Raw genomic sequence first — 13,944 nt, 5'->3', positions numbered from 1 at the left:
ATAGTTAAAAAGATATGGGCTGTACAAAACACACACCCTAAAAGTTTGTTTCTTAATGTGTCCATGGAAACGGCAAAAATTAAAAAATTCAGAATCTTCAAACTAGCAGAAGACACATTGTGGTAAATGTTTGTAGCACGTTTGGTGAAGCTAGGGTGCATGGTTAAACAGTTATGGGCTGTACAAAACACCCACCCTAAAAGTTTGAGTTTCTAATGTTTTCATGGAAAAGGCAAAAATTAAAAAGTTCAGAATCTTCAAACTAGCAAAAGGCACAAGTACTCATTGTGGTTAATGTGTGTAGAAAGTTTGGTGAAGCTAGGGTGCATAGTTAAAAAGATATAGGCCGTACAAAACACCCACCCTAAAAGTTTAAGTTTCTTAATGTTTCCATGGAAACGGCAAAAATTAAAAAGTTCAGAATCTTCAAACTAGCAAAAGGCACAAGTTCTCATTGTGGTAAGGGTTCAGAATCTTCAAACTAGCAAAAGGCACAAGTACTCATTGTGGTAAATGTGTGTAGCAAGTTTGGTGAAGCTAGGGTGCATGGTTAAAAAGTTATGGGCTGTACAAAAGCTTGGACGGAAGGACGGACAGACGGAACGCTATATATCCCCGATTTACTTTGTAAACGGGGGTATAACAAGCATACAAGAGCACAGTAAGTTGCAATGTCAGTGTAGACAAAACAAGCATACAAGAGCCCAGTAAGTTGCAATGTCAGTGTAGACAACTTGTGTATACAAAAATATATTGTGTACTTCAGTTTACCTTCTTACACAGTTCAAAAGTACAATGTCAACAATGAAAGTCATTTGTTGTAACAAACAAAATTTTAACAAAGTTTCTTATTTTTGAACAATGATGAATGTAAGGAATAATATTGTATAAAATATTTGCCATTTCCTTCTATCATTGTTACAAATCTGATTCTCAATTATGCCTTTTGATAAGATTTGAAAATAGAATTATATTATTTCACAAAAGCTACATATTAAATCAAATACTTCTTATATAATCGAATGTTCCTTACATTATATTGTTGGGCAAGGACTTTTTCAGATAAAATGTTAAAACAAGAGTAGATTTAATATATTTTCTTTACTTTCCGCAACTGAAAAAACAGGTTCCGAGAAATAGGCAAAAAAATCTATTTTCGAATCAGTGGTCAGATATTAATCTAGATCTTGATAACATGGTCAGGTGAAAAAATTAAAGTTCAGTATTCAATTTATAGAACCTCTTCAACAAATTCAGGTTTCACTGTTGGTGGGAACAAGTATGCCGAGGTCAGCTGTATTGGTAGTTTCACTTCAGAAAAGTATACAAATGCCAATGTTTTACCTTCAACAATTTCAACACTGACATGGGGAGAAAAAAGACCATGACATTTCAATCTATTTTAAAACCTTAAGATGTTATGGACAACTCACTATGACATAACTAAGCTCATGTGGTCCACTTGGCCAAAGAGGTACAATAATATTGGGCCTATGTCAATAGGCTATTCACATTTGTCACTATGTTTGTCAAAACAATTTTAAAAAGAAATATTTTCAGCAAATCAAAATATTTATAAATATTTGAACAACATAAATGTTGTTAAATACATGCAAGGTCAAATGACAAGTTTGTGTTTTGCCAAATCCCCAACAATAATTCCTGTAATCTTGTGATGGGTACGTACTCTGGAAAATTAGAGTCACATCATCTAATAGTCAAGGAATATAGAAACTGTATTTCATATGGTCAGAAAAGGAAAACTATCAGATATACAATATGACTAGAAGTACCCTGTATATCAAGTGTGATATAGTATAGTCTCATTCTCACCTGAATGCTATCAACACACCCTTCAATGACAAGCTCAAACTGTAGAGTAACAACAGTACTGAGACACAGTTGTGCGGACGTCCTACCACGAATGTATGTCTCACAATGTTTCCGTGCTTTCTCCGGTTTCCACCCACTGGCAGTTGGCCACATCAGTATCTGTGGGAATGACATTCATAGTGCTTAGTAAAACCATCCCAAAAGACAAATGACTAACGCTTGATACTGACAAACTTCTAAATATAGGCTAAAAAAAATAATAGTCTTGGTTCCCTGGCACCCCTGCATCATCATTAAGTCTGCCGCAAGTTTCTATTTTATTTCCAATTTTAATTATTTTTCATAAAAATCCTAATACTTAAAAACAATGCAATCCAATAAAGCATGCAGTTACGTCCCTTTCCATGTGCATCTTGTTTTATGGTCATGGCAGCAATAGTAGTTTGAATGCTTGTTTATGTAGGGAGACCCTTTCCCAGGTTGATGATACACAACTGTTTATTTGGTTACATACTAGTTTGAACAAGCCCCCCCCCCCCCCCGGAAAAAACAAACCCAAGAACAACACCAAAATAAACACTGCCCACCTGCCCTATATTTTCAAAAATCATTGCCTGAGAACCAACTCTTCGTAAGACTTAAATGTATTCGGTCAGTGAACTTAAAATTACATATGGAAGTAAACAAATTCAATGCATGGAGGTCTACCTTGGTAGTGGCAGTGGAGTTGTACTGGAAGCTGACAACATTTTCTCCTCGGCAAATGGCTGGCTTAGTGTCAGCTGTCTTGTTCACCAGTTGGGCCGTGATGTCCTTACCTGGTACAAGTGCCAACTTTTTTTCAGCATACAGAGAGTTTTACAGTATTCACACAAACAAGTGGAGACAAAACCATTGTCAGTCCGTAGGATGCACATGCTGATCTGGGTACCCTTGTACAGAACAACCTCAGCGCTACGACTGTCGTAAGTCTATGTTAAGGTTGCGGTCACCTTAGCACTAAGATTGCTTTGTACAAAGGCACCCAGGATTATGAAAAGCCAACACTGAGACTATTTCCAGTTAACACTGTTATATACAATGAAATAATGTTGACTCTAAGAATAATAATAATAATAATAGTATTTTATTACATTTTCAGGAATTTGATATACATCACAGATCTTGACAATATAATATTAAGACAAACAACATGTGACAAGGATACATAAATCAGCTAAGGTACATACACTAGACATGAACATGTGATAGACATTTAAATCAATGAAATGCATGAAGAACAAATAATAGATGCTAATATGTAAAGTAGGTACATTAAAATACAAAACTTAATTTTTAGACTTATTATCTTGATATCTTATTTATGAAATGTATGTTTATCATCTCTCAGACTCTTCATCAGGTCCACGGTAACTGACACATATCTGATGTTTCCTGGGACAAAGTTGACTGTATATATTCATTGAATCGACGGATGTGTTGATAGAGCATGAGTATTAATTAATCGGTTACCTTTTTTCAGTGCAGTAAACTCTTCCACACAAGTGAACACATAGTCCTCCTGGTTACAGTTAGGGATATTCCCACACACACACTGGGTGCTGCTGGGCGGCAGGGGGAGAGGGGACTCACACACACCGTTATACAGGGACTCCTCAGCAGGCACTCTGTTGAACACAACAGAATAAGAAATATTTACATTCTAACACTCTAATTATGATAATTCTCCTCCATTTGTAAAAACGAAATCTGTAGTATCATTTAGATTAACAGAAAGTGACTTGTCACAGTAACCGTAAAAAAATCAAACAAAAGTTATCATTGCATATAATACTACCTCAAAGCCAATGCATCATAATTACATCACAGCCAATATTCTTGCAATTTGGTTAATATCCCACTAAAAAATCTTTAGATTTTCACCAGACGTCCACTTAACCATCAGACAACCAGTTGTTATGAATACTGCCTCTTGTGCTAAATGCCTTAGCGTATGCACAGAGCAAAGAAAATGTCACTTCTTTCTTGTGTGTGCTCAAAGTAACATCTGAATTTATCCGATCATAAAAACTATGGTTATTCTTATATAAATTTATATCAATACATACATACTGATCATCTTCAACCAACATTATGTAGAAGATCTTTAAAATAATTGTACCAAGACTCAAGATTTATATTACTATTCCTGTAGAGACTCTGGAGTAATGAATTGAATCTACCAATTTCGACTGCAGTTTATTCTCAAACCTATATTTTCTTTCAATATCAATAGTTATCGCAATAGTGATTTCCAGACCAATAGTCACCCCTACTTAATACACTCAACTGATCTAAACACCTTAGAATATCTGTAAATAGACTTTTCAATTTGACAGTCTGAGTTACACCATTCGGACAAATTCACAAACTCAGGTGTCATATTTGTGGGAACAGGGCATGTGAAGTTTCAGCTTTTTGGTCCAGTGGTTGCTAAGGAGATGATGTTTACAGATGCTGTTGTTGCCAATGATGATGCTGGACACTGGACAAGCAAGTTATGACATAAGCAAGCTAACTTTCATTCAGGTTAGCTAAAACTGCCCTCTTATATTGACACTAAAACATACCTCCAGGTGAGAGTGAAGTCATTGGGATACTTCATGTAGCTCTTCACATCCCCATCACTGGAGGTCAAATCGTTGTCTTTGTCACCATCAAAAGTACCACACAAACCTATGAGAAAATATACCTACTGTTAGTGCACAATAAATACAAACATTATATTTAACATAACCTTTAGGCTAAAAAATATAAAAAGAATTGGTTCCCAGGCAATGGCTTTGTGTGGATGGGCAGTGCTTTTTTTGTGTGTTTGTTTGTTTTGAAGGGGGCGGGAGGGGGGTGGATTGGTTTGTTCAAACTATTATGTAACCAAATAAACAGCTGCGTTCAATCAATTTTGGAAAATATTCCTTGATGAGTAAAAATACTGGAATACAGTATTTGACTAACATTGGACCTAGAATATTTAAGGATTTTTTTGTTTTGAAATGGATATAAAAACGAAACGTGAGGCAAACTTTATGAAGATGCGAGCGGTGCCAGAAAAACAAGACTATTATTTTTTTTAGCCTCACAAAACTAGGATGTACATGTTCAGCTCTGGAAACTCTCCTGGTTTGACCAACCTTCTGTTTCCTGTACATCAGCAGCTGAGGGTTGGATCCACACACTGAGGTACTTGTCCTCAGGTCGGTCTCCAAGGGTGATGCTTACACGGGTGCCTGTAGGAAGCAGGACCTGAAACACAACAATGTCATCCAAACACATAACACTTTTATCTAGAGAAAAAATGCACTTTCATTGAAGCAAAACACCACCATCTGGGGAAAACAACACCATCAGGGGAAAACAACAAAACAACACCTTCATCTGGGGAAAACAACACCTTCATCAGGGGAATATAACAATTTCATGTACAGAAAACAATACTTTCATACTGTCATTTAGGTCAATAATACTTTCATGTACAAAAAAACCCAGAATTTCATCACAAGATAACACGACTTTCACTAAGGAAAAGCAGAACTTTCATCCAGGAATGCTACTCTTTCAGCTCGAGAAAACAACTCTTTATTGAAGGAAAACAACACTTTCATCTAGGGAAATAACACTTTATCTACATAAGCAACACTATGATCAAGAAAATACAAAGCTTTAATCTTTGGTCAACTCTTTCATTGAGGGAAAACAACACTTTTATCTATGAAAACAATACTGATTCTACACTTTTCTTCTGGGGACACAACACTTTCATCAAGGAACAACTCTTTCATCTTGGGTCAATCTCATTAAAATCAGAACTTCGTGCTCGCTACCCCTACAAAAAGATCTGAGGATATCCCATTATGGGTCTCAGTAGAATGACCTTTCATCCAATCAATCAAAGCGTCGCTTACCAGATCAGGAAAGTGACAGTCAGAATGTGTTTTCTAAACATGCAACCTTTAACACAGGTGTTTCAAATGACAGTTATAGAGTTGAACGACTGATTCCATCAAAATTATTGTCTATCCCTCCTTTCAACTGGATAATCATTTGAAACAACAATGACTTTCTATAGCTCGTAGGAAGTACTGCCATACAATCTCGGCCATCTATTAGTCTTTCGCAAATTTTCTCATGTTCAGTTTTCAATTCTGAAATGAGAACTTTGTCAAAATGTTTTTCAAAACATAGTCTGGAATGGAAGTAATCTGTTAGAAACTAGCGTCATAAAGCTTGAGAAAGCTGCTTTCTGACTGGCAAGCATCCACTTCTTGTTAGTCATTTCATTGGTCCATCAAAGTTCGCAAAAGATTGTTCTGATGTGACCTGTAATGGGATGTCCTCAGATCCTTGTGTAGCGGTAGTGAGCACTAAGATCTGATTTTATTGAGTATGTAGTGGCCATAAAATTTCCGAGTCCCGTGATGGGATTCAAACCACGGACCTGATCTGAGGTCGGACACCTTGTCCACATGACCAAAGAGGTTAACCCCGCCAACAAGCTGACAAGGTAAGGATGTCATCTGTGGGATGACTCCACGCCCTGCTACATACTCCCCCGTCAACAGAAGGCACGTCCCGGGCCGCTTAGTAGGGTACTGAGGCTTATTTTGCTCAAATTTAATATGAAGGTGCTCAGCCCCATGTTGGGCGCCAATGTAGCAGCCATAAAATTTCCGAGTCCCGTGATGAGAATCGAACCACGGACCTTCTGATCTGAGGTCGGACGACTTGTCCACATGACCAAAAAGGTTAACCTCGCCAGCAAGCTGACAAGGTAAGGATGTCATCTGTGGGATGACTCCACGCCCTACTACAAGTACAAACATAGGGATACAAATCTTCTTTGTTACAGATTGCTCATGGTTAGATTTCCTCTTGAACTTCAAGAGATTGTCTTTCTTCACTCGTTTTAGCCACATACATATATACTTGATCATGTCATAAGTCAATGACTTGTCACTGTAATAATGAAAAATACTTGTGATCAGTCATACGAATATATTCAATGATGAATCTGTTGTCCAATAAGTTTTGTGTAATGATTTATTGCTTGACATTTCCACAGAGCCAGTTATCCTCCCATGTCCATTGTTTACTTACAACATACTCCTTTCCATCATTGACCTCAAGGAGTGAGGTCCCCTTGGCAAGGTCACCATTGAGTAGCATCTCAGTTCTGACTGGCATGTCAGTATGGTTACCACATCTTTCTAGTATGAAAACATCGTCATCTACCAGCACTGCTGTCCCACAGACACATGAAACTTGACCTCTGCATGGAGTTGTGAAGATATTCACCTACAAACACACCAACCTCATACAGTAAGAAAATATCATGCATCATTGTTTGCACATAGGAAGCACAGATATAAGTGCAATAGTCTTGGACACGACATTAAACCCAATTTCACATCACCCCATACTATGAGCGACCCTTTCTTCACATAATTGTCAGAGGAAAGCATACATACTTCTTGTTATAAGTAGTAAATATTGACAATAAGTAATGCTGATTGTTAGCTGTGAACATAAATAAACTGCTATACATGGACTATACATGAAAATTCTAGCGTTATTTTTATAATGTCCTTTAATCAGCTTCCCCACTCTAGATCCACCCTCTGACCAGGGGTGCTAGTTTTGTTGATTGTGATACACACACACATATATTCCACAACTTACAGCTATTGGAAGTGTCTTGTGTCTGTACAGGACAAACTCTCCAAACTGAAGCAGATTGTAGTAGCTGAAACACAGACAGTGGACTCTTTCATGAGGGAGTCTAAACAGGAGGGAGTGGGCACTCCACTCATTACCCTCAGATGGGATACATGGGATCTGGACATGCATCTCAGTTGTCAACAAAGCATCTTCCTGAGTCAAGGGTGTTATGTGACTGTAAAAGTCCAGTTTCCACCTTGTCAAACTTTGCTTGAATAACTGGTCTTGATCGTAGCACCAGCAGTGGCTATTGTGAGTTATGTCCCTTCTATGTCCCTCCTACTGACCAATCAGATTCGACCTCTTATGAAAGAGGATATTTTGTCAATTTATGCAGATACTGACCAAGAATGGAGAGATGTTGCAATCAGTAATTGTTTACCTCATAATTTCAAATGTAAAGAAATCATGTTATAAACAGTCTGAAAGTATAACATGTATAAGTGGTATAGTCATGTGATTGGAGTATTTCTTGCTGTATGCTACTGAAGGATTGGTATTTTGCCAATAGTATACTGATGAATGGCGAAATGTTGAATCCTGTTATCATGATCCCAAACCATGGTATAATTCTGATGGTATTTGCAATGCATGTTTTGTCTGTCTTTGTTCATTAAGAATGGGTGCACTTAGAATGAAGATATCTTGTCAAATGTTGTCCATGTGAGTATTGTCCAATGTGTGAGGTGGCATGGGGTAGGTGACTGACTAATGGCTTCATTTCCTCTGTATCACAAAGTTCTGTTGACAGAAGTTGCTACATATTTCTGGATACAACACACATACCCAAAAGAGTGAGCACAGTGTTATGAGTGGTACACTCATCACCACTTGCTGGCATATAGACTGACCCTGCCTTCAAGTTCTACAGCAATTCTTCCCTTAAAATATTAAGTCAAGATTTTTGCCCTTGCATTTTGAAGTTTAATTATGATTCTTATAATCAATTAAATAGCTTAGAAACTACCTACACATTGTCAAATGTTGTGATGTGTGGAACATTGACGGCTTTACATATGGAGCTGCGATCACGGTCCTTGATGGTCAACTGTAAACACAACAGACATATATGTAATCACCTACCAGGATGTGTTTCACAACATTCCTGTTAAACTCTTTGGATGTTGCAAAATGTATTACACTTAATTGTAGATTTTACAAATATAGGGCCATTGAACAGTTATAATATGTGACTTGTGATAAGTTGCAGTCAGCATCATTATAAAACATTTTGTTAATAATTTGAATATTATAAACAAAAATGTAAAAAAGTGACCAAATTCCAACAAATGTTCTTATATTGCAACAATGAATAATGTAAGGAAGTATATTGAATAAATTGTCTGCCAAATCAGTTCCTTCAAAAATGAATGTTTCAAGTTTTTGCCTTTTTTCCAACTGTTTCACAAAGCTAAAAACTAATTTATATGCCTCTCACAAATGTTAACGTCATAATTGAGACAAACATCCACATGAAGGTTAAGAATAATAATTTAAGTTCTTAATAAAATAAGAAAATTTCTTTTACCAGTCTCTAAGTAAAAGCTTTAAGAAAATAGATGTGTTTAGAAAAGGTACTTGCAAAATTGAAGCAGCCCTTTTCCTCAAAGCCCCAAAGCTCATAACATACAACCAGGGCAATATGAATACAACAACAACATTAAATATGACTCATAAAACGAACCAATACTACAGAAACCCCAGCTAATTGTGGACTAGGTCAATTGTAGGGTAAGCGCTTATGTCAACAACCTTTTCTAAGGATTAAAGAGAAGTCCGATGGGAGGTGTTTCTGGTTTGTGGGAGGCCATGGCCACCACCCCCTTTTTTTTAACCTATGATAACATTTTGTAAGTGAATTCCTACCATGATAACATGTTGATTTGGTTGTTAAAGTAAAATTAACAAGGCAAAAGGTGAGCAAGGCTCAACCTCAACTCCAACACCAGCTGAAGAACAATTTTGATATTGGAGATATATTGATGCCTGAACATAAAAGCTGGTTTCTCTTAAAAAGCGCAATAATATTACATCATCAGCAAGCTGTGCTGGATACTGTACATTTGACATGTAAAAAGCAATATTTTCTCAGAAAATCCACTTATCGAAATCAAACTTTGCACTGCACCTCTCCTATTGGTATAGAAACTGTACCCCCAATTTGAAAAGAATCCACAAAGTAGACTTTATGTTATACATCACACAAATGAAAACAAATGAAACAAAATCATATATTCTTTCAGAATATACACATTTCAAAATCAAACTTTTTATTGCACCTCTCCTATTAGTATTGAAAGTATTCCTTACATTTGAAAATAATCCATGTAGTAGTTCTCAAGTTATAGGTCATACAAATGTTGAAGTGAAGAAAACGCATTCTAAGTTGAAAACATGTAAAAATTCATATTTTGTCAGCAAAATCCACATATCAAAATCAAACTTCGGCTGCAGCTCTTCTCATAAATAGTATGGAAACTGTTCCCTAAAACTGAAAAGAATCCACACAGTAGTTTTTAAGTTACAAGTCACATATATATGTTTTAGCAAAAGAATTCAAAGTACAAAAATGAAAAATAGCTGTATTCTTTCAGAAAATCCAAATATTGAAATTAAACTTTGCACTGCATCTCTCCTATCGGAAGAACGGATGGATGAAATTCCTTGTTATAACTGTATCCCCCGCCTTTTTAGTTTTGAGTGGACTTCCCCCACACACACCACTGAAGTTACAAATGGCCCAAGAGGATCCCCCAACCCCAGTTTTCAAAATCCTGGATTTGGCCCTGGATGGGACCATACTTTCAGCTAAACATCACATAATCTCAGTGACTCATACTAGTATGTTTCCCACCTTCACTGTCTCCAGAGCTATGGAGGTGTTTATCTCGGCTGCCATCTTGAGTGAGATCTGAAGGTCTCGGTACTGATCACCATCAATCTGATTGTCTGTGGTTGCCCTTACATACAATGACTGTTCCGTATGCCAGTTGTCATTACTTAGCACCAGGCCACACATGGCCTGGACATCATCTGGTCGACTGGGCCAGCTGACCACTGCTTGTGGCACTGTGACCGCAGACCCTGGACAGGACACAGTCTGGGTGTCTAGGTCTGGGATGTATGCATTGATGGTGATGGAGCAGCTAGTGTTGTCATCAGAGGCTGGACAGAAGATGGAGGGAGGAAAAGTGGATTCCAGAAGTACAACCTTGGCACCTTCACCTTCTTCCAAAGTCAAGGATTTCTTGCTGGTGATCTGATTATAAAGATGTATAAATAGCAATCACTACTTGCAGTTTCTTGGTTAGTACCATTAACAATTATTATTATTATTATTATTATTATTATTATTATTATTATTATCATCATCAGATTAAAATAATTCAGCAAAGAGGGTTTGGGTGATCCTGGCACAGTCAGGCTGGTTAGGCTCATCATCAGCTCAGGGCCCTTGCCCCCTGTACACGCAGCCCAGACACCGAATGGGTACTCTCCCAATGTCAGTCAACAGATTTGGAGGTACCAAACCTAAGGCACTGAGAACAATGGGGAATCGAACAACTTGGTACTTCGGACACAAGCGTGACATTTCGAAAGCATGGTCCGCATATTTGCCATGTTTTTCCTGAATTATTATTATTATTATTATTATTATTATTATTATTATTATTATTATTATTATTATTAAAATACAGCAAAGAGGGTTTGGGTGATCCTGGCACAGTCAGGCTGATTAGGCTCATCATCAGCTCAGGGCCCTTGCCCCCTCTACACACAGCCAAAACAGCGAATTGGACTTCTCCCAGAAAGTGCTGCCTAGTCAAACCATTACTGGTATTATTTCATTGAACATAGCATTTGATTGTCACTAACAAATTGTTTGTAATGTCACAAACATTGGATCTATTAACCTCACACAGCTAGACGAAAGTAACATTGACCATTCCCGAATGTCTGACACTCCTCAAAGTTGTCTTGTTCCATCGCTACCAAGCCTCTATGATATCTTCAACTCACTTTTACTTCAAATTTGAATTCCCGACTAGTTGTGACTGGACTGCGGGAGTGGGCACAGTCAGTGCTGAGGCATGCTACAAGGCCACACTGCAGCTGTAGGGGAAAGACAACACATATTTACATGGAGAACAGGAATTTGGTTATATACAAGTGTAGCAGGGCGTGGAGTCATCCCACAGATGACATCCTTACCTTGTCAGCTTGCTGACAGGGTTAACCTCTTTGGTCATGTGGACAAGGCGTCCGACCTGTGATCAGAAGGTCCGTGGTTTGAATCCCATCACGGGACTCGGAAATTTTATGGCCGTTACATTGGCGCCCAACGTGGGGCTGAGCACGTTCATATTAAATTTGAGCAAAATAAGCCTCAGTACCCTACTATGCGGCCCGGGACGTGCCTTCTGTTGACGGGGGAGTATGTAGCAGGGCGTGGAGTCATCCCACAGATGACATACTTACCTTGTCAGCTTGCTGACGGGGTTAACCTCTTTGGTCATGTGGACAAGGTGTCCGACCTGTGATCAGAAGGTCCGTGGTTCGAATCCCATCACGGGACTCGGAAATTTTATGGCCGTTACACAAGCTTCACACGCACGCACGCACGCACGCACGCACGCACATACACACAAAAAACACTGCCCATCCGCCCTAAAGCTTCAAAAGCCATTGCCTTAGAGAAGCATTTCTTTTCTTTTTTTTTAAGGCAAAGGAAAATGATTCAGATTAACTCTCTCTCCAGGTACATAATACACGAAACAAATCCTACATAGGTATGGCAACTCAAGACAGTAATTGTACTTAACATGCATATTTAGTGTAACGAGTGGATCCATCATACACTCTCTATTCATAACAAAAAGAGATCACACAACAACATAAACACAATTTAATTCTGGCAGTCTAATCAAACATCACAAGAGCAAGTATCAGTGATTACAATTAAAAAGTCTCTCCAAGTCCCAATAAGATCCATTGAATTTGCCACTACACGTAATCCATCATAATCCATATCATGCACAAAGTTTTTAAGTCACAATTTAAGTTTCAAACATCGCCAACATGGCACAACCAGTCCCAGCCTGGGAATTAACCATTTTGTGTAGGTCTAGCTTGAAGAGACAAATAGCCCAGCTACAATTACATAACACGTGAGCTTACCAGGGTGCATTGTGGGTCAGTATAGAGGTGAGGTGAGGTGAGGTGAGGTGAGGTGAGGTGAGGTGAGGTGGGCTTTAACGTTGCGTCCAAGATTATTGCACTAATATAGCAACATGCTTTTGTGTGTGTGTGTGTGGCTGCTTGTACTAGTTGGACTGATGCCGATATTTAACAGTGCTAGCTCACTGAGATACCATGCCGCAGTTTAACATACATACCCCACTCAGACACAGTATAGTGCCAAGTGCCAGACAGGGTAACAACAAGTACCATCTTTTAATGTCTTTTGGTATGGTGTGGCCAGGGATTGAACCCTGCACCTTCCCCTCTCCGGTCAGACCGCGGAGGCGGTCTCAAGGGTCAGTGTTAATCATTGGCAATCTCTACTAAAACAACATAATATATATATAAGGGATGAGTATACACTTCATGAAAAATTAGTATATTTAATATACTCTGTAAACAAGATTTGGTTCCATGTGTGTTTGCGTGCGTGAGCGTGTGGGTGTAATACTTTATAATACGAATAATTGAAATATGTTTGTTATGATCGGAACAACTGCGCTGTGTGTGAAAATTCCAATGTTAATTTGACAAATCCATTATTATTTTGGAAAAAACAACAAATTCTTAAAAAGAAATTTGTTTATATCTCTGTTACCATGGTCAAAACATTTTCATCTCATTTTCTGTTAAGTCTTCAGAATACTTTATCCTGGCAGCTGTAGTATTCACGGACGACTGACTTTCAGTTCAACTTGACACAAACATGGTCATATCATGGAATTATCATGTTTCAGTACTTCCGATTTCAGATGCGTTCTGGGCTCTGCATTCTATCTGTTTCTGTCATGATTACATGTTTTCACAATAATCAACTACAGTCATTCAACCAAATGAGAACGATGAATTGCAAAATAACTCGAAATCCAGAAAAGTGTATGAAACATCAATACGGTACTTGACCATGAATACCCTGTACCCAAAAATATCTGAATTTTGTTTAATTTAAGACCCATGACGGATGAAGTTCTTTAAGAAACTATCATGTAATTTTGTATAGAAATGTGTACATGACACGTAGGGGGACAAACCGTGGAAGGCACAGCGCAAGCAAGGTCTGCACGTGCTACACAGTGACCGTGTTCATTCAATGACAGGGTCAGCAGATGTTAAACA

General features: G+C 38.1%; 1 protein-coding gene across 2 annotated transcripts in view; it reads right to left on the bottom strand.

Annotated features, from left to right (window-relative positions):
* LOC124150009 overlaps window positions 1-13,944 on the bottom strand; it is a 359,724-nt gene that overhangs the window by 182,895 nt on the left and 162,885 nt on the right. For both annotated transcript variants that reach the window (XM_048393436.1, XM_046521880.2), the window contains exons 65-74: window positions 11,608-11,700; window positions 10,442-10,846; window positions 8,559-8,635; window positions 7,549-7,612; window positions 6,967-7,164; window positions 5,004-5,115; window positions 4,443-4,548; window positions 3,346-3,500; window positions 2,542-2,651; window positions 1,834-1,992 (exon numbers count right to left, since the gene is read on the bottom strand). In XM_048393436.1, coding sequence (XP_048249393.1) covers window positions 1,834-1,992; window positions 2,542-2,651; window positions 3,346-3,500; window positions 4,443-4,548; window positions 5,004-5,115; window positions 6,967-7,164; window positions 7,549-7,612; window positions 8,559-8,635; window positions 10,442-10,846; window positions 11,608-11,700 — 1,479 coding nt within the window. The remainder of the gene's footprint in view (window positions 1-1,833; window positions 1,993-2,541; window positions 2,652-3,345; window positions 3,501-4,442; window positions 4,549-5,003; window positions 5,116-6,966; window positions 7,165-7,548; window positions 7,613-8,558; window positions 8,636-10,441; window positions 10,847-11,607; window positions 11,701-13,944) is intronic.

The sequence above is a fragment of the Haliotis rufescens genome, unplaced genomic scaffold, assembly GCF_023055435.1.
Source record: "Haliotis rufescens isolate VD_foot unplaced genomic scaffold, xgHalRufe1.0.p SCAF_12, whole genome shotgun sequence".
Taxonomy (NCBI): domain Eukaryota; kingdom Metazoa; phylum Mollusca; class Gastropoda; order Lepetellida; family Haliotidae; genus Haliotis; species Haliotis rufescens.
The sequence above is the reverse complement of the archived record's forward strand: the minus strand, read 5'-3'. Positions and strand labels throughout refer to the sequence as shown.